The sequence below is a fragment of the Rhinatrema bivittatum genome, chromosome 2 (genome assembly GCF_901001135.1).
Source record: "Rhinatrema bivittatum chromosome 2, aRhiBiv1.1, whole genome shotgun sequence".
Taxonomy (NCBI): domain Eukaryota; kingdom Metazoa; phylum Chordata; class Amphibia; order Gymnophiona; family Rhinatrematidae; genus Rhinatrema; species Rhinatrema bivittatum.
The window spans coordinates 223,665,771-223,691,869 of NC_042616.1; the positions used below are offsets into that span (position 1 = coordinate 223,665,771).

The 26,099-nt window shown below is 44.0% G+C and overlaps 1 protein-coding gene across 4 annotated transcripts in view; it reads right to left on the bottom strand.

Annotated features, from left to right (window-relative positions):
- The window catches only part of ANKRD28 (ankyrin repeat domain 28), an 805,300-nt gene that overhangs the window by 451,101 nt on the left and 328,100 nt on the right, over positions 1 to 26,099 (bottom strand). For all 4 annotated transcript variants that reach the window (XM_029589217.1, XM_029589218.1, XM_029589216.1 and 1 more), the window contains one exon: positions 17,925 to 18,003. In XM_029589217.1, coding sequence (XP_029445077.1) covers positions 17,925 to 18,003 — 79 coding nt within the window. The remainder of the gene's footprint in view (positions 1 to 17,924; positions 18,004 to 26,099) is intronic.

The following is a 26,099-nucleotide window of genomic DNA, read 5'->3' on the forward strand; positions in this document are numbered from 1 at the left end:
ATAAAATACAGCTACACACGTATTGATTGTGGTGTTGTGTGTCTGATTTTCATTTTTCATTTGTTCATACTTCGCACTTCACCGGCTTCACTACTCACCTACTTTCTTTGATAAGCTTGCTTAAATAGCCAGGATTTTTCGAAAGGATTTGTTGTCACTTTGTAATCTTAACTCTAAAGGCATGGTGTTCCACAGTATGGGTCCTGCCAAGGATAGAGCTCTCTCCCGTACCTGGGTGAGTCTTGCTATTTTTATTGATGGAATTGTAAGGAGTGCTTTGTTAGCTGATCTTAGATTTCTGTTTGGTACGTGAACGCGGAGGGCTGTGTTAAATCAATCTGCTTTTTCGTTGTGTATTAATTTATGTATGGTGCAAAGTGTTTTGTATTGAATTCTTTGTTCAACTGGTAGCCAGTGTAACTCGGCTAGGGTTTCTGTGATGTGGTCTTTTTTACTTTTTCCGGTCAAAATTCTTGCAGCAGTGTTTTGTAGAATTTGTAGTGGTCTGAGTGATGTGTATGGTAGACCTAGTAGTAAGGCATTACAGTAGTCGGTGCTTGCAAAAATCAATGCTTGTAGTACTGAACGAAAGTTTGTAGTTGTTAGCAGTGGTTTGAGTCTTCTGAGAACCATGAGTTTGGTGTATCCCTCTCTCACTTTTAATGATATATGTTGTTTTAGGCTTAATTCTGAGTCGATTATAACTCCTAGGTTTCATACTTTCTCTGCTAGTTCTATTTTTTGGTTGTTTTTGAGTGTGATTGTATTTTGAATGATCTCATTCTTTTTGCGTTCTAAGTGTAGGTATTCTGTTTTTTCAATATTGATTACTAGCTCCATTTGGTTTAGTAGTTGTTTTATGATATCAAGGTACATATTGGCTAAGTTTAGTGTTTTTTCAAGAGTTTCATCTATGGGTAGTATTAGCTGAATATCGTCAGCGTATATATAGTGTGTTATGCCTAGACCGGCTAGTAGGTGGCACAATAATAATAGGTATATGTTAAAGAGGGTAGCAGATAGAGCTGACCCCTGTGGAACCCCTGTTTGTAAGTGTATTTTCTCTGACATTATGTCTTTGATTTGGAACTTGGAAATATCTGTTGCATAGATATGATCTAAACCATTTGATAGTTATGTTACTTAAACCTATTTCCTTTAGTCTATTTAAAAGGATTTCATGATTTACAGTATCAAATGCTGCTGAGAGGTCCAGCATCACTAAGATATAATGTTTGCCGTTGTCGAATCCTCTCATGATGTTGTCTGTTAGTGCTAGCAGGAGTCTTTCTGTGCTATAGTGTTTTCTAAAGCCATGCTGTGATGGATACAAGATGTTATTATTATTTAAGTGTTCCGCTAGTTGCTTTTTTATAGTTTTTTCAATTAGTTTTGCGATTAGGGGTAGGTTTGAAATTGGTCTGTAATTGCTCAGGTTAAGTGTTTTTCTTCTTTAGAATTGGTTTTACAATTGCCCCTTTTAGACTATCTGACATGATTCCTTCCTCTAATGATAGGTTCGCTATCTTTGTTAATGTTAGTGATACTCTGTTGGCTACATTTTTTATTTCAGTGGTTGGTTTTGTGTCGGATGCATGCGGGGCCAGGTTTAGTTTTTTTAACATTGATTCAATTTCCATTTCAGAAACCATCTCGAATGTCGTCCATTGTTCTACATCTCTTTTTTTCATTTTGATTTCAGGACAAGCAGGATGGTAGTCCTCACATATAGGTGAGTAGCGAGCTGAGGATGCCCGAGAAATGCACCAAATGTACCCAAGATGTGCAAGAGGCACAAGGACTGGGGTGGAATTTGGTAGAGGGCATCCTGAACCCTAATGGGCAGGCGGAAGGGTGTTGGTACATCAAGTTGTAAAAAGGTTGCGCAAGACAGTCTGGCCGAAGATGGAATCTCGTCTTCCGGCCTTGTCTAAGCAATAATGGGCTGTAAAGGTATGGAGATAACTCAAGGTAAAAGCCCTGCAAATGTCAGGAAGCGGCACCGAGCGTAGGTGTGCTACCGAAGTCGCCATGGCACACGCACAGTATGGTTTAACACGGTCTTGAAGTGGAATGCCTGCTTACTGATAGAAAAAGGATATGCAGTCCGCTAACCAGGAGGAGAGAGTCTGTTTACCCACAGGCTGCCCCAATTTGATGGAATGGAAAGAGACAAACAATTGAGTGCTTTTCCTGTGGGCAGCTGTACGGTCTGGATAGAAGGCTAGAGCCCGCTTGCAGTCAAGGGTATGCAGAGCCTGTTCTCCTGGACTGGAATGGGGCCTGGGAAAGAAGGTAGGTAGTATAATGGATTGATTAATGTGAAACTCCGATACTACCTTAGGTAAGAACTTAGGGCGAGTGCGGAGTACTGCCCGGTCCTGCAGAAGTTTAGTGTAAGGCGGATAGGTAACTAGGGCCTGTAAGTCACTACCTCTGCAAGCAGATGTGATTGCCAAAAGAAAAATCACTTTCCATGTGAGATAGCGAAGATCACAGGATGTGAGAGGCTCGGATGGTGGTTTCATGAGCCGACCCAAAACCAGATTGAGGTCCCAAGAAGGGGCCCGGAGGGCGTAGTGGAGACTTGAGGTGAAGCAAGCCTTTCAGAAAACGTGTTACGAGGGGTTGTACTGAAATAGGAACATCCCCAACACCTTTATGGAAAGCGGCCACCGCACTGACATGCATTCTGATGAAGTTTTTAGACCTGATTCTGACAAGTGCCAGAGATAGTCTAGAAACTTCGTGGTGGAACAGGTAAAGGGATCAAGGGATTGAGAAGAACACCATGACTTAAACCTGTTCCATTTGTATAGGCAAGACTTTCTCGTGGAAGTATTCCGTGAAGCAATCAGGACACGGGAAACTGGCACCGAAAGGTTAAGTGGTTGAAGAATTAACCTTTCAACATCCAGGCAGTCAGGGACAAAGCTTGAAGATTGGGGTAGCCGTTCTGAGTGATCAGAAGCGGGTGTGTTCCCAAGGGAATGTGCCTGCAAATGGAGAGATCCTGAAGTATTGGATACCACACTTGGTGAGGCCAGAGAAGTGCTATCAGGATCATGCATCCTTTGTCCTGACGTAACTTCACGAGAGTCTTTGAAAGAAGCGGAAGTGGAGAGAATGCATATAGGAGACCGGTTGCCCATGAGAGGGAGAACACATCTCTTGGCTGTGAGTGTTGGCTGCGAGTGAAAAAGCAAATGTTATCTACCTTGCGGTTTTGAGGTGACGCAAAGAGGTCTATGCGAGGATGACCCCAACGTTGGAACATTGCATCCTCTACTGTGGGGTTGAGGGACCACTCGTGCGGATGGAAAGCGTGACTTAGGTTGTCTGCCAACACATTGTCCACTAACGGGCAAATAGGTGGCCCTCAGGTACATCGAGTGGGAGAGGGCCTCCGCCCAAATATGCGCAGTTTCCTGACACAGTAGGTAGGAGCCCGTCCCTCCCTGTTTGTTGATGTACCACATGGCCACCTGGTTGTCCGACTGAATCAGGATGACCTGATTGGAAAGGCGATCCTGAAATACCTGACAGCATATCTGATTGCTCGAAGCTCCAGGAAACTGATTTGGTGTTTGGCTTCCTCTGGAGACCAAGTTCCTTGTGTTTGCAAATTGGCCACATGGGCTCCCCAGTTGAGGTTGGAAGCATTGGTGGTGAGAATTATTTGAGGGTCTGGAGCCTGGAAGGGCAGGCCTTGGAGGAGATAGATCTGATTTTTCCACCAGGCTAGAGACTGTCAGAGTGAGTTGGTGATGTGGACAGTGGTTGATAGAGATTGGACGGACTGAGTCCATTGTGACCTTAGAGTCCACCGCATGACTCTCATGGCCAAGCGGGCCATTGGGGTTACCTGTTTCTGAGGATGCCATGTGTCCCAGTAGGATGAGGAAGTAGCATGCAGTCGTGCGGCGCTGAGACTGTAGCTTGTATGCGAGGGAGATGAGAGTGAGAGCTTGCTGTCGAGGCAGAAATGCCTTTGCCTGCAAGGTGTCCAAGTCTGCCCCTATGAATGACAAAGTTTGAGATGGGACTAAGCAGGATTTTGTGTAGTTGACGAGAAATCCTAGCGAAGTCAGAGTATGTAAAGTAAGACGTAGGAACAACAGAGCAGCTTACTGAGTGGGAGCCCTGATCAACCAATCATCTAGGTAAGGGTAGACGTGAACACCTTGAGTCCTGAGGAAGGCTTCTACTACTACGAGGCACTTGAAGACTCATGGTGCAGATGCCAGGCCAAATGGGAGCACTTGGTATTGATAGTGCTTGGGGCCTACTAGAAATCTCAGGAACCTGCGATGAGATGGATTTATCGCAATGTGTGTGTACGTATCTTGGAGATCAAGAGAGTAGAGCCAGTCTCCTCTTTGCAGAAGAGGAAGGAGGGAACCCAAGGTTACCATCTTGAACTTTTCTCGTTGGAGGTACTTGTTGAGGGCATGTAGGTCCAGAATTGGATGAACGCCTCCCGATTTTTGGGAGATTAGAAAGTACCGGGAATAGAATCCTAGGCCTTGTTGAGAGTAAGGTACTGGCTCTATTGCTCTGGACTGGAGGAGGGAGACCTCCTGCTCCAGGAGTAGTGAGTGGTCGGATGTTCTCCACGCTTGTAGAGGTGGGGAGTCCGGTGGAATGGCGAGAAAGTTCAGGTGATAACCTTGAGAGATTATGGTGAGGATCCACTGGTCTGAGGTGACTGTGTGCCACCTGTTGTTGAAATGGCATAATCGACCTCCCACTGGTATCTGAGGCAGTGGAAACTGGCTGCTGCTCTCTATGCAGGAGTCAAAAACCGGTTGAGGAGCTGCTTGTGGCTTTTGCTTAAGAGGTTGACGAGACTGGGCCTTTTGGAAAGGTCTCGTGGAACGAGTTCTAGACTGTGGTGGATAGGACTTCTTTGGACGGAAGAATGACATTTTAGTATCCTTCCTGAAAGGCTGTTTGGAGGAAAACTCAGAGGGCATCAGAGAAAGCTGGCGAAGGGTCTCATGATGGTCCTTGAGTTCCGCCACCGTCCGCTGAATCTGTCCCCCAAACAGATTGTCTCCTATGCAGGCCAGATCAGATAATATGTCTTGTACTTCAGAGCGCAAGTCCGAAGACTTAAGCCAGGCCCATCTTCTTGCCGAAATAGCAGTTGCAGGTACCCTGGAAGCGGTGTCAAAGATATCATAAGATCTTATTTCATGCTTCCTTGCCTCAAAACCCTTGTGTACTAGGGTTAGACGTTGTTCCTGGAATTGCTGAGGCAGGAACTCTGCAAAGTCCTGTATCTGCTTGAATAAGACCCTGTTGTACTGGGTCATATACCACTGGTAGGAGGCGATCTGAGAGATAAGCATGGAACCTTGGAAGACACACCAGCCAATGGCATCCAGGAATTTCTGTTTCTTACCTGGGGGAAAGGAAGAGTGGGGTTTTGATCTTTTTGCCCTCTTTTGGGCAGATTCTACAACCACATATTGGTGATCCAGCTGAGGTTTCTGGAATCCTGGGGCTGACTGGACCAAATAAGTGGTATCAGCTTTTCTGTTGACTGGAGCAATAGAACCAGGGTGGTCCCAGTTCTTTTTGAGGAGATCGAAAAGAACCTGGTGAATAGGGATGGAGGTTATTTCCTTGGGAGCATCCAGGAATTGGAACAGCTCCATCATTTGATGACTGTCATCTTGTTCAGTCTGCAATTGGAAGGGAACCAATTCAGACATTTCCTTCACAAAATTTTTGAAGTATAGGTCCTCTGGAGGAGAAAGCTTCCTGCTTTCAGTAGGAGAAGGTGGCGATGGCAAGTTATCGGTGTCTTGAGAAGAATCGTTGGTCCAGGTGTCATAGGGATCAGGACCTACCCCTCTAGGAGCCTGAGAAGGACGGGATGATGGTATTCCTGAAGGTCCCGGTCTAGGTTCTGAAGGCATCGAGGGAAGTGCTGGAGGCACCGGTGCAGGCATCGATGGATGGATCGGTAGCGCTGATGGGCGCATCGGCATCGATGGTTAAGGCATCGGAAGAACTCCCGCTGGAGGAATGCGGAACGGTGTTTCCCCTCCCAATGACAGAGTAAGTGGGGAGGGCACTGGAGCCATCGGTGACCTAGGATCCATCGGTGGAAAAGCGGCTATAAGCGCTTCCATCTTCGAGAGCAGCCAGTGCTGCCAGAATCGGATTGGTGGTCGGTTCCACAATCGGCACCGGTGTCGGAGGAACTTGGAGTCTGTGCATCGCCTTATCGATGGCCTCTTGAACCATCTGGTCCAGTTCTTCATGGAGACCTGGAGCAAGTAGCTCCGGCTCCAGAAGGAAAGTAGGAGGCAGAGGCATAGCCGGAGGGACTACCATTAAAGGCGGAGTCGCGGCTCCCGAAATCCGTCCGGGTGAGGGCTGCCTCGGTGACCCGGTCGCAAAAAGGTTTGGTGCCTTTTCTGGATGGGGTTTCTTCGATGGCAGCTCAGTCGATGGCGAGGTCAAAGATTTTCCTTCCTCGATGGTCCGAGACTTGCGGTGTCGATGCCGATGTTTCTCTCTATGATCCCCTCGGTCCTGAGGGGGAGTAGAGATAGTTGAAGGCTGAGAAGTCGTTGACGCTGGACGGTTACCGGCCGATACTGGCGCGAAGTGGATGGTGCCGGTTCAGACGACGTCGATGCAATAGACGGCGTCGGAGTTTGAGAACGGATGAGAAGTTCCATTTTCTCCATTCTGGTCTTGCGACCTTTTGGTGTAATTAAGGCACATTTGGCGCAAGTCAGGACATCATGCTCGCACCCGAGACACATTACCCAGACTTTATGCGGGTCTGTAATGGACATGGTGCGAGTACAGTCCAGGCACCGACGGAACCCTGACGCCATGGCCTTTGAAAAATTTAGCCTCGGTACGGTTGACGGCCAGTAGGCCACGAGGGCCTAACTCGACGGGAATCGATCGAAACCGGGTAAAAAAAACTTACCGGAGTACCGTGGAGTCAAAAATTCGAAGGAGGGACCCCTGTGGGGTATGAAAGTTTTTAGTAATTCCGTGAGGAAAATTCCTGTCAGGAATCTCTGTGGAGCTCCTTAATCCACGTAGCTACTGCTGCATGGAAAAAAGAAGACTGAAGAGGGACCCCTGCTGGCTGCAGGTTTAGTGCCATGCTGGGCATGCCCAGTAGGTGCCAGTCAAAGTTCTAGAAACTTTGACAAAAGTGTTCTGTGATTGGGCTCCATCCTGTGATGTCACCCATATGTGAGGACTACCATCCTGCTTGTCCTGTGAGAAAGAACACTCTTAGAGCACATCAGATAGCTTGTAGCTCCAGGAGTTCAATACACAAATAACTATCCACTTGGGACATGATCTTTGCATCCAAACAACATCAGTATGGGCCTCCTACCTGTTGATGGAGGCATCAGTAGAAAGAGTCAATGTTGTGGGGCACACTGCAAAAGACCCACTTTTAGAACCTCTGGACTAATCTGGTGTCGGTGCCGATGGCGGTGCTTCGAACGGTGTTTGGTCACTGACTTCGTCGATGCTATCGATGATGTTGGCGATGGATGGTCCCCCGACCCTTCCGGACGACGTTTTTTCAAAACTATGCATTTGGAGACTCCGGCCGGAGACGATTGAGTCAATGTGGAAGGAGATGGCAGAAGTTGTAGATGGAATAAGTGCTCCACTTTTATTGGCGGGCCTTTCTTCCCTTCGCGGTCATTTCTGCACATTTGGGACAGGTTGTTACGTCGTGTTTTTCCCCTAAAGAAAGCACACACTCGAGGTGTGGGTCTGAAATGGACATTGTCCAATTACAGTTGGGACATTTTTTAAATCCCATGGTCATTTTAACGTCGACAGCCGTCGATGAAATGAGAGGAAACGTGAGAGGAAAAAATTTTACTCAAAGAGTAAAAAAGAGACCAAGATTTACTCACCAGCCGGTGGAAACCTGAGAGACCCCAATATGGGAGAAAATGAATGGTGAAATCTGATTTTTTGTCAGACAAAAACTGTGAGGAAACTCACAAAGGCTCCTGCTCCGCGATGCCTAAAGCAGCGCTGAAAAACGAAGACTGAAGAGAGACCCCTGTGGCAGAGAATATCATGACATGCTGGGCATGCTCAGTGGCCTCACAGGGCCAATCAAAAGTTTCTACAAACTTTGACAAAGTTTTCCGCAATAGGGCTCCATCAATGTCACCCATATGTGAGGACTACTATCCTGCTTGTCCTGGGATAAAATAAAAATCAGCTCAAAAAAGCAGAAAAGGTGACTAGGAAGAGCAACAAACAAAGGGAGAAAAATTGGAAAGCTATGACCACAAATGCACATAGTCAAATAATAAAATCCCAGACCTGCAAGCCCTAATGGTGGAGGCAGATTTGGGCATTGTTACTATTACAGAGACATGGTTCAATGAATCCCATGATTGGGATATGGTCATCCCGGGCTAAAATTTGTTAAGGAAAGACAAAAAAAGGGAGAATAGCAGCTTTTTATGTCAAAAACAATATCCAAGCAACTGAAATGCAAGGGATGTGAGGTAGGGAAGAAGCATCATGGGCTGTCCTAAAATGGAAGATGGTGCTTCCATTTACACCAATGTGGTCTACTGGCCTACAACTCAGAAGAACTGATCAGGGATTTGGTTGACAAAATCAAAAAGGTGGGAAAGAAGGGGGAAGTGCTGCTTGTCACAGATATTCATTTTCCAGATGTGAACTGGAGTATCCTTTCTGCAGAATTTGCAAAAAGAGAGATAATGGATGCCCTTCAAGGGGCACTGCTCAAACAAAATGTAATGGAACACGCATAAGGGATGGTGTGATACTCGACTCAGTGCTCACAAAAAGGGATATCATCTCTAATATCTGGGCACTAGTGATCATCAGGTATGGCAAGTTGATATTGCAGCCAGGATAGAGAGAAATCACTTGAAAATCCAAGTTTTGAATTTATAAAATAAAGAATATCAAAATGGGGCCATACCTGAAGGAATAACTAGAAGACTGGGAGAAAATGGGTGAGGTGGGCCAAATTAAAAGGAGCTACTGCAAAGGCAACAAATCTAATGTTAGAAAAGTAAATAAAAATAGGAGGAAAAAGAAACCAATATGGCTCTTAAAGGAAGTGGGTGAAAAAATAAAGGCAAAAAGAACAGCATTCAAGAAGCACAAAAGATCCAAAAAAAAAGAACACAGGGAAGAATACCTGGTGAAGCTGAGGGAGATGAAGAAAGAAATCAGAAAAGCAAAAGGTTAACCAGAAGAAAGGATTTCCAAAGAGATAAAGTGAGGCAACAAAACATTTTTCAGATACATCAGAGAAAGAAGGAAGGACTGAGTTTGTACAGTAAAATTGGTAGATGTCAAGCAGCAATGTGTGGAGAAAGATGAGGAAATGGCAGAAATATTAAACAAATACTTGTTTTTTACTTTATTTATATTCTGCCTTTCAGCCACTTCAAAGCAGATAACATTCATGTACTGTAGATATTTCAGTTCAGTGAAAGAAGACCCTGGAGAAGGACCATTTCTGGTGACAAGACCATGGATGGGAGTGGGTAGACGCAACCCCATTCACAGAAGAGAATATATGGGAAGAGCTAGGAAAACAAAGTAGATAAGGCCATGGGGTCAGATGAGGACATTCCATGATAGTAAGGGAGTTCAAAGATATGCTGGCAGGTCTGCTGAAAGACCTGTTCAATAGATCCCTGGAAACTGGAGAGATGGTGCAAGATTGGAGAAGAGTGGTTGTGGTCCTGCTTCACAAGAGTGATAGAGAAGAGGCTGGAAACTACAAGCTGGTTAGCCTCATCTCAGTGGTGGGAAAATTAATGGAGATTGTGCTGAAGGAAAGGATAGTGAATTATGTACAATCCGGTGGGTTGAAGACCTTAAGCAGTTTGGATTCACCAGGAGAAGGTCCTGTCAGACATATCTAATTTTTTTTTTATTTTATCTTTATTAATTTTTAACAGCTTACAAAGCATCCATTTTGTCATGAAATATGGTTCAATACAATTGAAGAAATTCATTTTAACCCAATTAACATATCTCAAAACGGAAATACTATATCAATTGTTATAAACCCGTTAGACCCCTATTATCTGGGGGGTGAAGTAAATACAAATTAAAGGAGAATACAGGCAATATTAAATCTAAAGAAAAGGTGACTTCATAATAACCGGACATTATTTATAAACGATTTACCCACTGCTTATTTGCAGGGATGCCTTTTTTGCTTCAATAAAGCTCTTGAATTGGTCAGGTTGGAAAAATATATAGTTATTTCTTTCAAATTTTACTACACATTTACAGGGGAATCTTAAAAAGAATGATGCTCCTAGTGCTAGCGCTTCCGATTTCAAAGCTAAAAAGTTCTCTCTTTTCACCTGCGTCGCTTTAGTTAAACCAGGATAAATCCTCACATTTCCTCCCATAAACATGGCTTGAATCTTTTTAAAGTAGGCACGCATAACTTTACCTAAATCAAACTCATTAAAGAAAGATATTAATAAAGTAGTTCTTTCTGCTATTTCAGGTGTAGATGTTTCAAGAAAAGTTTTCAAATTTTCTAAAACATTAGAAGCCATTTGTATTTTTTGGTTTGTACGAATAGGTAGAAAATATACCTTATCCAGGGGTGGAGATTGTTCAGGGGAAATTTCCAATACATCCAGGAAATATCGTTTAATAGTCACTCTCGGCAATTCTCCAACCACCCTGGGGAAATTTAATACCCTCAAATTTAAATGCCTCATTACGTTTTCCATATTTTCAAGTCTTCTATTCATAAGACCACAGTTCTGTATAATTGTTGCCTGTACCTGCTTAACTTGCTTTATTTCAATATCCATATTTTTCAATTTCACAGAGGTATCCTGTTTTTGATCTTGAAAACTAGTATTTAATGTGCCCATTTGATGCGACAGCGAACCAATTTTCCCAGAACAATCCTCTAGAGCCTTAACCAAGGCTGACGAAAGATTCCATAATGAATCTAATGGTACCACCTCCGGTTTCACGATATTCAATGTAGCATCAGGTAGAGGGGGAGGTTACACCACGAGCCTCTCACCTCCTACACTCCTCTGGTCTCCTCCTTCCTCCGAGTCCTGCACTCCAACACCATCTCTCCATGTTCTGTGGAGGTCTGCGCGGGGCTTCTCCTCTCTGCCACTCCCTCAAGCTGAAGAACGCTGTCCACCCCGGGACTCGCTTCCAGCCGTGGTGTTGAGGTCCCATGCACTGCCGGAGGCAATCGCTCATCAAGGGGGCTAAGGGATACTCCCTTCTGAGGTCAGGTCACAGTCTCCTTCCTGTGACCTGACAGCCGGACCTCTTAGCTCCAAATTTACCGGTTTTACAGCGCATTGCTTGATGGTTTGCTGCGCCAAGGTGACCACAGCTGCCGAGGAATAGTTCCTGGGTCTCCCTTTTCTTTTCGGAGGCATTGAAAATAATTGGAAATGGTTTTTTTTTCCAGAAACGCTGGAGCAGGTAATGAGAGCACACGCGTTCAAGTCGCCATCTTGACTCCACCCCTAGACATATCTAAATTTTTGATTGACTAGAGAACAGGATCAAGGAAGGGCACCTGATGTGATTTACTTGGATTTCAGCAAAGCTTTCTATGAGGCTCATGAATAAAATGAGAAGCTGGCAATGGGTGCCAAGGTGATAAGAGTGGATAACAAATTCGTTGACTGACAGAAGAACACGCATATTGGTAAATGGAACGTATTCTGAAGAAAGTTTAGTGTTGAGTGTCACAAGGATTGATTTGAGGCCAGTTTGTATTCAATATCTTCATAAGCAATACTGAGGAAGGGATAGAAGATAAAGTGTGCCTATTACTGATGATACTAAGGTCTGCAACAGAGTGGATATGTCTGAAGGAGTAGAGAGAATTGAAAGTGATTTAAGAAAGCTTTAAGAGTGGTCGAAGGTTTGGCAGCTGGGATTCAAAGCCATTAAGTGCAGAATCATGCATCTGGGGTGGGGTGGGTAAAAAAACTAATGTGCACGGACCTGTGTCCCCTTGCTTGTTGAGATTATCACATCACTACCTGGTTGTCTGTTTGAATTAGGATTACCTTGTTGGACAGGCAATCCTGAAATGCGAATAGGGCATACAGTATCGCCCGGAGCTCCAGAAAATTTATCTGGTGGTTTGCTTCTGCCCTGGTCCAGGTTCCCTGGGTTTGTAGTTCTTTGACATGGGCTCCCCAACCCATGTTGGAGACATCTGTGGTCAACATAATCTGAGGATCTGGAGGTTGAAAGGATATTCCTATCTGAAGATTGAACTCTTGTATCCACCAAGCTAGTGAGTGGCGAAGCTGGCTGGTTACATGGACAACCTGTAACAGATCTTGGTTTGATTGGGATCACTGGGACTTTAAAGTCCATTATGTTTCTCTCATGGCTAGTCGAGCCATTGGGGTAATGTGAACTGTAGATGCCATGTGTCCTAGCAAGGTTAACAGGTGATGAGCTGAAGTGGTTTGGCGAGACTGTACTGCTTTGGCCAAGGCTGACAGTGTGCGTGCTCGGTCCTTTGGGAGGAACGCTCTGGCTTGAATGGTGTTTAGAACTGTTCCGATGAATGAGAGGATGTGTGACGGAGTCAGATGAGATTTGGGATAGTTTATGAGAAAACCCAAGGACTGTAGCAGTTGTATGGCAAGACAGAGGGATTGAAGTACTGCCTTCTTGGATGGACCTCTGAGTAGCCAATCATCTACATATGGATAGACATGGATACTGCTCTGACTTAGGTTAGCTGCCACTACTACCAGGCATTTCGTAAATACTCAGGGTGCTGATGCCAGGCCGAACGGCAGCACCCGGTATTGGAAATGCCTGTGACCTACTATGAATCTGAGATATTTTCGATGAGGAGGGAATATGGCTATATGGGCAAACTCCTCCTGAAGATCTAGAGAGCAGAGCCAATTTCCCTTTTGCAGGAGAGGGAGCATGGTGCCCAAGGTAACCATCCTGAACTTTTCCTTGCAGAAATGTTTGTTTAGGGCGCGGAGGTCCAATATAGGACGTATGCCACCCGACTTTTTTGGAATTAGAAAATATCTAGAGTAAGACCCTTTTCCTCGTTGCAGTCGGGAAACCAGTTCCACGGCATTAGACTGTAGGAGGATTGAGAGTTCTGCCTCAAGAAGTGGAGTGTGGTCGGTTAGACTCCACGCCGGACGCAGTGGAGAGTCCGGTATAGTGTAAGGAAATTTAGATGGTAACCGTGGGCTGCTATAGAAAGGACCCATTGTTCAGTGTTGATTGTGTGCCTTTGTTGGCAAAGTGGCACAGGCAGCCTCCCACAGGAAAGATGGTGGGGGGGGGGGGGGGGGGGTTTGACTGTTGCTCTCTAGAATCAAAACCCCAATGCAGGACCAGTCTGAGGAGCTGGTTGGGTTTTGGGGACCTGTGCTGACGAGGCTGGCCTCTGTGAGAGGGACTGGTCAGTCTAGCCCGGGATGAATACCTGCGTGGTTTATAGGTTACTCTTCTAGGTTCTCGTCGAAATGTTCTTTTGGTGGTAGACGAGAAGTATGCGGGGACAGTTGGTGCAAAGTTTCATGGTGGTCTGAGCTGCGCCACTGCCTCTTGAATTTTTTCACCAAACAAATTGTCCCCTGTGCATGGAAGGTCTGCTAACCTGTCCTGGCACAAGTCAGAGGATTTAAGCCAAGCCTAGTGCCTGGTGCTTATTCCTGCCGCTGATACTCTGGAGGCAGTGTCGAAGATATCATACGCTGCCCTGACCTCGTGTTTCCCAGCCTAGAGTCCCTTCTGGAGGATGGTAGACAATCCTTCCTGGAATTCTTCAGGCAGGGTCTCAGAGAAGTCTTAAACTTGTTTCCAGAGATTTCTGGTGTATTGTGTCATGTATAGCTGGTAGGCTGCTATACGGGCCATCAGCATAGATCCCTGGAAAACTCTGCGGCCGAAGGCGATCAAGGACTTCTGTCCTTTGCCAGGCAGGGCAGAAGAGTGAGGCCGGGATCTCTTAGCCTTTTTTATGGGCGGATTCCACCACTACGGAGTGGTGGGGTAGCTGGCTCTTTTGAAAACCTGGAGCTGACTGAACCAGGTATGTAGCGTCAGTTTTTCTATTGACTGGTGGCACTGTTCCAGGGTGCTCCCAGGTACGGTGTAAGAGGTCAAGTAGAACTTCGTGGACCAGAATTGCCATTACCTCTTTGGGGGCATCAACGAACTGAAGCACCTCCAGCATTTTATGCCTGGCATCCTCCTCAGTTTGCAATTTAAAGGGGATGGTTTCAGACATCTCCTTTATAAAATTGGCAAATGATAGGTCCTCCGGAAGGGAGCAGCGTCTTTCTTCTGGTGGTGAAGGCTCTGACAGAAGGTCGTTAGAGTCTTGAGAGTCAGAGGAATCATTACCCCAAGAGTCATATGGTGGGTCTCCTCCACCCTGCGAGCCTTCAGATGGGAGGAAGAAGTCCAAGTCTAGCTGGATGAGGAGGTGGCACCGATGGAAAATGTTGAGGCACCGAGATAGGCGGAGGCAGCACCCAGGACGGTGGTGGTGGTATCAATGGCATCGATGTTTTTGATGGACATTGGGGTACGAGTAAACCCGATGACCCAGGAATTGGCTCTGGCCTCGGTGGCTCCCGGAGAGGAGAATGGGCACGGTCCGGTTCTTCATCGTCCAAAGACAGAAGAATTGGGATCGATGCCAGAGGAGGGATCGCCGGTTGTGGAGGTGCCGATGGTCTGGAAGGAGCGGGCACCGATGGAAGTGCACCGATCAGGGTATCCAGACGTTCGAGGAGTGGAGCCAACATAGTAGGCACCGGATCAGGCGTTGGTATGGGAGTCTGCGCCAGCGGTGACTGAAATCCCCGAAGGGCCTGAAGGACTGCCTCTAGGACCATCCGGTCCAATTCCTCCCGGAAGGCTAGTGTGGGTAACGCAGCAGCCAGGGTTGGAGGCTGAGTAGGCCTGAGGCGTTCCCCACCTACAACCCGGCACCGTTGTAGGTGGGGAACGCCTCGGTTCCCCACCCGGGTCCAGAGGAGGATGGGGGCTCCTCTCCCCGGGATTTCTTGGAAAGCGGCTCTGCCGAGGTCGATGCAGATGGCTTGTCGGTGCTGGCACCGGATGAGGATTCGTATTGGTGCCAGTGCTTCTCACGATGCTCGGCCCAGTCCTCTGGCACCAAGGATGTTGAAGCCTTTGAGTGGGACGATGTCGGTGACAAGCCGGTTACTGGTCTCTCGATGTTGAGATGTCAATCGAGAAGGAGTCGAGGATGAAGAAATCTTCCAACTCGGTGCGCTTTTGGCTGGAGATAAGCGCTTAGAGGCAAACAGGTGCTCCATCTTCTCCAGGCAGGCGCGGCGGCCTTTAGGGGCCATTTGAGCACAACTAGTACATCGTTGGACATCCCCAAGCATAAAACACAGATGTCTTGAGGATCCATAATGGCCATAGTCCTCGGACACTCGGGGCACTTCCGAAACCCGGTCGCCATGTTGAAAAAGGGAGAGGTGCAGGGTCGGTGGCTGTCGGACTCCGATAAGAACACCGCCGGGAACCGACCGCAACAAATGTGGTAAACTTACCGGAACGTTAGCGGAGGTCGGCAGTTGATGGGGGACCCCGGGACGGGGAAAAATTCAAATGTTTTGAGAGAAAAAGTTCTGTGAGGAAAATTTGTGAGAAATTCTCACAGAGCTCCTAAGGACCGCGAGGCAACTGCTGCACGGAATAAAAAAGAGACTGAAGGGGGAACGCTGCTGGATGCAGGGTTAATGCCATGCTGGGCATGCTCAGTGTGTCAGTCAAAGTTCTAGAAACTTTGACAAAAAAGTGTTCCGTGATAGGGCTCCATTGATGTCACCCATATGTGAGGACTACCTGCTTGTCCTGGGAGAAAGATCTATTTTATGAACTATATGTGTAGGTTATAAAATACTCTTCAAGTACGTATGTTTGCAGCTCTGCACGCGTAAGATACATGATGAAAAATCTAACAAGAGGAGTTGATTTGTACACTGCAGTCTTTACTTTTCATCACTTATAAGGTCTAAAATTCTTTCATGTCAATTTTATAATGGATAGCTCTGAATATGTCTGCAACACCCCCTCCCCCCAAAAGAAATTCACCCCAAATCAAAGTGCCCCCTTACAATGATCCATATATAGAGTATCAGACTGAGCCTTATAGTCTCTCTCTCTCTCCCACCCGACTCTTACGCATACCGAGGAGCTGTAGCAAAGTGGCATGTGTAACATGTGCATGCCGGCTGAGGAAAATTAGGAGTTACATGCGTCAGTGCTGGCCCCGCCTCTGAAATGCTCATGCCCTGCCCCTTCTCCACCTACTTTCCAGCTATTTAAAATTTGCGACGCTCTTATGCAGCCCATTTACGCACGTATGTGGCCGTTTTTGCACACGCAGGGCTTTTAAAATCTACTTCATATTCTTTAGTCCCAGTGATTCCCACCTTGTCCTGCTGGCACAACTATCTGTTTAGTTTTCAGGATATCCGTTGTGAATACATAAGATACTTGTACAAACTGGATACCCAGTGCATGCAAATCTTTTATATACAAATTCATTGCAGCTATCCTGAAACCCAGACTGGTTAGATATGCCTCTAGGACTGTAATGGAAATACTGCCTTAGTCAATCAGTTGGTCTAGGAAAGTGCTCCATCACTGGCTTTTATTCACTCGTTAATAATTCCTAAGTGGTGCCTAATGTATTCAGCTCTGTTATTTGAGACATTATGGCAATTATTTGTGTCTTTTAGTATATTTTTGTTTTAATGAATGTACCTCACCCCGAACTGTACTGGAGGGCACAAGTAATAAATACTTTAAAATAAATAAATAAATAGAAATAAATAACCACGATGGCTATAATTATCTCTATCAATTCTCATCTTGCCATTGTTGAATGAAGAAACAACTGTAATATAATTTTAATTTAAAAAAAAAAAGTATACACGCGACTTATGTGGGCTATGAGTTCCACAGAAATTACAAACTCCTCCAAAAATGCAGGGTACAATAACAGTCATACAATAAATCTGGTTCATTCACTTACAGGCGCCATAAAACAAGCAAGCCTTTTTGCATTCTTTGCTTTCCAACTACTTAGTTGAAGTGGTTACAGAGGAGCCTTTTGTTCTCAGAAGGAACATCTCTTTTAGGAAGTACATTTATAAAAGTTTGAATTGTTTACCCTTTTTCTTTTTCAACTGAAATTTGATTTATAATAGAAAAAAGCCCTCCATTTATTAGTCAATATGGACTGTAGGGCATTACTGATTTTTCTGAACTAATAAAGGACCTCAGTGTAGGATCTGTATTGCTTAACACAAGCTCAAACATCCTTGACAGCATAACTACTTGAAGGGAATGAATAAAAGTTGGGGCTGTTCAGCCTGGAGAAGAGACAGCTGAGGGGGGATATGATAGAGGTCTTGAACGAGTAGATGTGAATCGGTTATTTACACTTTCAGATAAAAGAAGGACCAGGGGGCATTCCATGAAATTAGCAAGTAGTACATTTAAGACTAATCGGAGAAAATTCTTTTTCACTCAACATACAATTAAGCTCTGGAATTTGTTGCCAGAGGATGTGGTTAGTGCAGTTAGTGTAGCTGGGTTCAAAAAAGGTTTGGATAAGTTCTTGGAGGAGAAGTCCATTAACTGCTATTAATCAAGTTTACTTAGGGAATGGCCACTGCTATTAATTACATCAGTAGCATGCGATCTTCTTAGTGTTTGGCTAATTGCCTGATTCTTGTGGCCTGGTTTGGCCACTGTTGGAAACAGGATGCTGGGCTTAACGGACCCTTGTTCTGACCCAGCATGGCAATTTCTTATGTTCTTATGTAAAAAGTAAAAATTGTCCAAATACAATTTTTTTTTACCATTCTGGATTATGGTTTGTGATCTTGAGAATCTACCATGGATTGCTGTCATGTGCAACGGTGTTTTTCCATCTTTACTCTAGAAAATTAAACAGAAACAAAAAGTTATTAAAAATTGATTACTACATGATAAATTCAGTGGGCTTATAAAATGAGCAGCTAATGATCCAATTTAAAATTTGTTGCTACATTTCTATAGCACACTAACCGCAGTCCAAAAGTAGAAACCAACAAAGTTCCACTGCATATATTTTTATATTGTGATTGTAATTATCAAAAAACCTTAGTGTAACATAGCTACTTTAATTGCAATTGTGCACTGTAATAAGCTCAAAATTATCTTATAGGACCATCACATGAAGTGAGAGTGTGAGAGCAACATCTTGATCTAAAGCTAAGTAAAATTTTAAGTGTATATAAAAAATTTCAATAAACATTGAAATTAATTTTAAAAATAATACAGGACTAATGATTATGCAAATAAAGGGCAGGGCAATGATTTAATTGCTCAATGAGCTTGCCGATGTATCGGCTCTATATATGATGGGTCCTATAATAAGATTTTATTTAGCTTATTAAAGTGCACAGTCGCAGTTAAAATATTAATTACAGTAAGTTTTTTTTTTAATAACAATTACAATCACAATATAAAAATATAAGCAGGGGAACTTTGTTTTGTGAGACATTATCTATAGCAACCAAACAAACTTGTAGTAAAAAGCTGTTAAGCTACTGTAGGTCTCCTACAGCAGGTCCTTCTTCCTACAGCAGATTGAGTTACCATTTACAAAATCCAGCTCAGTGATGCCCATTCATTCAAAGCTCTATAGCTTATCATTGTCTGCCCTTCCCTTACTTTTCCATGGAAATCTCAGTTTACAAACCACCCCATGTTCATCTTCCCAAGTTTAGTCAACTATCTTTGTTGGACCATTTAGACATTTGCATGAGTATGCTACAAATACAATGACAGTTCATAAATAAAGTGAAATTAAAAGAAAGGAGAGAGAGAGAGGTAGAAACAGGTTTAATCAAGAGCTGAAGGACTATATACTTTACACACTGGAACAGAGATAGAGATATCAGATTCTTCCAATAGCATGCAGGTAAAACAGAGCGTGTACTCTCAGACAGAATACACTTTTCTACTACTAAATGAAAAACTTTTTTCATGCCATTTTTTTTTCTTTCTCATACCCCTATCCACCTTACTTTAAGTGGAATAGATATTCAGATGATTGTGACAAATCAAAATATGCTGAGATCTTTTGATATGTTCAGATGCATGGACAATAACCAGCATTTCGAAAATCTATTTACCAAACTCTTCCCCTTTTCTTATTTTATATTTCTTATGTTGGTTTTCATTTATTTATATATTTACTGTCAATCTTACTCTTTTCATATTACATTTATTAGTTTCTGTTGCCACTCCTCTTCTCCAACAGTTCCTCCTCCTGTAGTTGGCTTTTTGCCTGTCCTTTGTGCTCATAGAATGTTTATAAATCATACTTTGTGACCTTTTAAATTAGTGATTTGTAGTTTTACATAATTCTGTATTTTAAGTTCCTTGGCTTGTCTTCAGACCTATCTCCATTACGGAAACAGAAAAAATGATGAGAAAAATCAACCCAGCACGTCATGACTTAGACACCATTCCCACCCGAGTACTAAAAGAAATTGGTCATCCAATAGCTCCGACAATTGCAGCAATCATCAACAAATCTCTCGAGGAAGGCGAGCTTCCCCCCAAGTTAAAAATTGCTACAATCACACCTCTGCTAAAGGAAAAAAACCTCAACCCTGATGACCTAAACAATTACCGCCCAATCTCTAACCTACCCTTTTTTGCCAAATTGACGGAGAAGGCGGTTCTGAAACAACTCAACGAACATCTAGACGACATCAAAATATTTTTTCCCATCCAATTTGGATTTAGAAAAAACCACAGTACCGAAACCCTCTTACTCAATCTCTCTAATACTATCCCTAAGAGGATTCAACAACAAAAAAGGGTTCTTACTATTACTCTTGGACCTCTCCGCAGCCTTCGACACAGTGGACCACAAAATGCTTATTTCCAGCCTTGAATCCATTGGGCTCGCGGGCACAACTCTAAACTGGTTTACATCCTTCCTTAAAAATAGACATTTCAAAGTCTCCTACAACAATATAGCATCTAACGCTATCCCCCTCGAAACAGGAGTGCCACAAGGATCAGCTCTATCACCCATTCTTTTCAACATTTACCTTATTCCTCTATGCCACCTCCTTTCAAGTCTTGACATAACGTACTACATGTACGCTGATGATATACAAATCCTCATTCCAATTTCTTCCTCCATAGAAGATGCAATGTCAAGAGCAGCATCACACCTTAATGCAATCAGAAACATGCTAATCAATCTTAAATTATGTTTAAATATGAGCAAAACTGAATGTATCCTAATCGCAAGAAAAAACTCTGGACCAAAAACTACACCACCCTTCCAACTTGACAATACCCACATTCAACTTAAAGACAACGTAAAAGACCTGGGCATTTGGTTGGATAATGATCTAAACTATAAAAAACACATCTCCACAAGAACAAAGGAAGGCTTTCATAAACTACAAGTAATGAAAACACCTGAAACCTCTACTTCACCCTCATGATTTCAAAATCATCCTTCAAGCCCTCATCTTTTCCGGTCTGGACTATTGCAACTCGCTCCTAATTGGCCTACCTAAGTCGTCCTTAAGACCTCTGCAGCTACTTCAGAATGCTGCCGCCAGAGTCCTAACGGGCAAAAGAAAATCTGAACACATTATACCTGTCCTCAACCAGTTACAGTGGCTACCAATAGAGAAAAGAATAGATTTCAAAGTTATCACAATTCTTCATAAAGCAATTTATAAAGCAAACTACACAGCCCTTGATGACATCATACATATTCATAGTTCTCTACGCACGACAAGAACAACTAGTAAACTTCAACTAGTGATTCCATCACTTCCATATGCCAAACTGTCCTCCACCAGAAACAGAGCCATCTCCATCATTGGCCCGAAGTTATGGAATTCGTTACCTCATTACCTAACCGCACAAGAAAACATAAAATCTTTTAAAAAAGACCTAAAAGCCTGGCTACTCAGCCAAACTCTTAATGACAGCAAGCACAATGATCTTACAAGATAATTCCATAGCCCTCTGACATTCAATCTCCCTCAAATGTCTAACTTTCCTTCTCTAACTACAAATGTCCCCCTTTATGACTTGAACTCAGATATTTCGGTGTACCTATCCTACTATACATCTTGTTTTACTTATATTATTGTTATATACCAGTTTCTACAGTTACTGTTAAACTAAATTTTAAATGTAACAAGTTGTTATAATTGTAAACCGGAGTGAAGGCAACTCTGCTATACATCGGTATATAAAAAATGCTAAATAAAAAAAATAAATACTGAAATCCCTTTGTGCATAAAATGAATGGGGATGTGGACTATAAATTTAAATAAAAACCAGAGACATTACATTTGGTAGAAATTTTGGAAACTACTCTGTTAAAGAATTTTCTGCATGGTGGATAATTCACTAATGCCAGACGCTTGGAGACTTCTGGCAAAAGTGACTAATGCAAATACTACCTTTATTTGAAATTACATAAATCTATGGGCTCACAGGGTGATTTCATCAATTAAGAGGACCATGCTCAGATACAGAACAGTGCCGGTGGTTTTAAGGAGGCTTTATGTAAAGTAGGCCTTTCAGAAAATGAGATACTAGAGCAACAGTTCTCAGATGTGTTGCATGATCCCGGGAGCTGTGTCATAACCCAGGGGAAGGGAGTCGACTTTCTTGTCCTTTATCGGGCCAATGGGAAGCTGCTTTTACTTCCTTCTTCTCTTCCTGGCTCAGTGGGAGGCTGTTCCTTCCTCCTTCACCTAGATCAGAGCAAGGTATGATCAACTCCTGCTTTTCTGGGCTTGTTAGAACACAAACATTTTCTTCCCCTGCTGGGCCCTGAAGTGATGCTGCTGATGCTCTCTTCACCCTACTGGGCCTAGAAGCGACAGTGGCAGCAAGAGTTTGAGGAGGAGAGACGAATGCTCTACATGCAAAGATCCACTGCAAATTTTTGCTGCTGCCATCTCCTCCTCCACTACCCAGTTCTTCTTGCCTTTATCTGCTGCCAGTAAGAAGCAACGGAAGGAGATTCTGGATTGGACTGGTGGCTTTTCTGTTGGCTGGGAGATAGGAGGGAAAAATGAGGGTGCTGTAGGCAGGGAGAGGGGAGGAGAGAGATCATCAGAATTTGCTGGGTGGTGTAGGGGGGCAGAGGAAGTCTAGGCATGCTGCTAGGCATGGAGAGGTATGGGGGAAAATGTGGGGTGTGTGTTAGGCTGGGGAAGGAAGTAGGGAGACATGGTATGGATGCTGTTAGGTAGGAAAGGTTGGGGAGAAGGGATGTGGTTATTACTAGATGAGGAAGATTGTAGAAGAGAAAGGGCCAGAGTGCTCTTAGGTAGAAAGGCATGGGGAAAGGGAGACAGGAATGTGCTAACCAGGAAGGGGTGGGGGAAGGAGGTCAGGGCTGCTGAGCAGGTAGGAGTGGAAAAAAGGGGTGGGGATTACTGGGGAGGGTGAGGGGGAAATGGGGGGCTGCTAGGCAAGAAGGGGTTGAAAAGAGGGATTCGGGGGCATGCTGGGCAGAAAGGGGGAGTGGGCAGGAAGGAGACAGAGTCAAGCAGGAAAAAGAGGGAGCACCAGGAAAAGAATGCAGGGAGATGGAAGGGTAAAGAATGCTGGGCAGGGATTGAGAATGTGAGGGGATGATTGAAAAGGGAATATTTGGGAGAAGTGAGGTAAGATGGGAGCATGGAGGGGAAGTGGCAGGGTGCAGGAGCCATAATATGTAAATTTTCAGAATGTGCATTTCTTCTTTGTACTTTGCTTAGTGTAGGAGGAAATGTATTTGTTTTTAGTTCTCCAGTTTTGCACTGCATGCAGATTGGCTACTTGGTATTTCCACTCATTTTTGTCTCCACATTTGTGGTCTTTAAATCTGTATTTGGTGAAAGTCAATCTGTGTGTGTGTGACAGAGGTGAGGTATTTACTAGCATGGAGGCACTTGTATCGGTCTTTGTTGTGCTATCAATAGGACATGCATTGGTTATTCACTGTTACCTTTTCATAGGTAGGGCTGTTGCTGTTTGAGTCCATGGAGTTAGTGTTGCTATGATATGGCACATTTGCTACACATATGCTGAATGTTTTTATTTTTTAGGTTTTGCATTATTTTACAATGTGCCTGGTAGTACAGGGAGTTTGTGTTGCTGTTAGTGGAATGACACCGGAAGAATATCTTTTTTGTATAGTGAGTTTTATAAGGAGATGTTCTAGTTCTGCTCTGCACCCATTGTTGAGAAGAAGGGGGTTCCTGTGGATGCAGAGTAGGTTTTTACATTTAGCCCTGTGATAAATCAGTGTCACATGTGAGCATCATTTGTCAGATGTGTTCCCACAGAAAAAAGGTTGAAAACCACTGTACTAGATGATAGAAAGATACTGGCTTTTCCTCTCTTGACTGTGGTAAGTAGTACATGTGCTAGGATGAATTCTATTTTTAATCCAGTAATTTTAGTATACAACCGGAGAACAGGCATAAGCTTCTGCTTGTGCACCAAATAATAAATATTTTTCACTTGAATGAATGAGGTCCTAGTGGACTGCTTTTTTGATGCCAGAAGTACTTGAGAAACATCAGAGTAACAAAATGAAGAGACTACAGTCCCTTTAATTCAAGCTGTTAATGCTGGAGAACAGATATTTGGATGAAAAAGGGTTGCCTTGGTTCTGTGAAATCAGGGTTGGAGAAAGCTTCAGACAGATTGGACCCTTCATGGAAAGTTGAAGGGGATACCATATCTGCCTGGGAACAGGAAGAAGTTGTTAGGACCATGGTCCTCTGATCTTCCTTCAATTTCTCTAAGATCGTTGCTATTAATGGCAGTGGTAGAATGGGAATAAAAGTGAAATATTGCCCAGTCCCAAATTCTGTTTCCAGACATAGAAGATAAGACCCCATTCCTGTTTATTGATGTAAAACATTGTGATTGTCTGTTTGAATTAATATTTTGTTGGCCATCAGGTGCCGAAAAGTAATCAGATAAAGTTTTATGCCTTGTAGCTCCAAAAGGCTGATGTGGCAACACATCTCTCTTTGTATTTGAAGGTTTTGTGTATGTGCTTCCCAGCCCAGAAGTGATGCATCTGTAGTCAGAACTATCTGTTATTCAGTTAGGTGGATAGGTAGACTGGTTGTGACACTGTCCCTGCAAAGCCACCAAAATGGGAATTGTTTTTTTTAGTTATCTGTTTCCTATATTTAATGGAGATTTTACAAGCACAGATTCCACAATGACCTTAAATGTCACTGGGACTCTCTCATGTGGAATCTAGCCATTAGGAAAATGTAAAGCATTGAAGCCATATAGCTTAGCATCCTGAGAAACTTTCAGGCTATAGTTATAAAGCAGATGAATATCTTGCTCACTGTGCAAATGAGACTTGTTTTCCTGTCTATCAGATGAAAACATTTTTCCTGAGAATTGAACAGGGCTCCAATGAACTCCAGTTGTAGCAATAAGTTCAATTTGACTTTGAATAGTTTACAACAAATCCCACATGTTCTAGGAAATGCACTACTAACTTACAGGTCTCCATTATAGAGGAATATTATTTTTCACTTAGATAAGCAGCTGAATTAGCCATGCTGTCTGGGTACATCTTCCGTGCCACTAGGTGGCGGAGCTCTCTAAGTCTCTCAAAGTCTTTCAGCTAGGTGCTCCCTCCTGTATCCTGACAGGATTACCTCAGTCTCCTCAGTAAGTTTTTTTCCGCGAGACCGTTAGGGCATGCGGAGCTCTTTCTCCAGAGAAAGTTATATTCTGTGAGGAAAAAGTCTTTAAAAAAGTTAAAACTTAAAAGAAATGATTACCACAGGTAAAACTACTTTAAAATCCACAAAAGAAAAGCCTCATCTGGGCTTAAAATTCTGTTCCTGTGGCAAGTTAATGTCGGCTACAGATAGCCACATCTCCTGCCACTTCTGCCTCAGGACCCACGACCAGTCGACTTGTGCGGACTGCAAGAAAATGTCCCCTTAGAACCGGAGGCAGAAAGAACATCATGAGCTGAGATCCAGGACTTCAGGCTCTTATGCCTCTTCAGAAGTCTCTGTCAAATCAGTTCCAGCTCCAACGTTGAAGAAAAAGTCCCCTTTGAAGAAGAGGGCTTCTTCAGTCGACCCCCACAGGTCAGGACACTGTCCGCTAAGCGCCAGCTGAAAATCGGCTCAGAGCACAGGAGATGCATCGGGGGCATCGTGGCCGCATGCTTCACTGACACATGCGTCGAGATCAAAGCATCGACGCATCGAAGCACTGCCACATCGACACAGGGAAATGTAATGTTACCAATGCAGACACCTTTGCTCGACACATTCGACACTGCATCGATGCATTTGACACAGAAACACCCTAAGAAGCATCACTCAGGGTCACAAAAGACGCAGAGAAGCTTCGCCAACATAGGAGATGAGTAGCGCTCAACCTACATCTCCACTTTCTATGTCAGATGAGTCCCCATCTTCACCTGGGGCACTGTCTCATATTTCCATTGACTCCAAGGGTTCAGATAATCCTCCTTCACCAACCAAGTAGCCTCTTCCACCCGCTCTTCCACCCCACGTAAGACACTTACAAGATCAGTCTACGTCGGGCTTAGCAAATCAAGCTATTTCTCAGATTACTACTCTTCTGATTCAATTTTTACAGTCAACAGAGCAATCTCAGTTACCACCGAAACTGCTTCCGTCTATACCACAAGCAGATCGGTACAAACATCTAAGATTCCTCTAATGCACGGGATATCCCAATCTCCCCAGCGTCTCCCTTGGGAGGATCCCTCTTCAGATTCATCATGGGTTACCCGTCTGACCCAGATGAGATACCTCCAGAGCCTTCATCACCACCAGAGGACCTTACCTATTCTCAGTTCATAAACAAGGTGGGTCAATTACTCAACATACAGACCAAGAAGATACCAGATCCTTGTCAAGAAATGCTGGGTATCCTCAAAATCTTGGACATCATCTGAACCAGTGGCCCTTCCACAACACACTGCA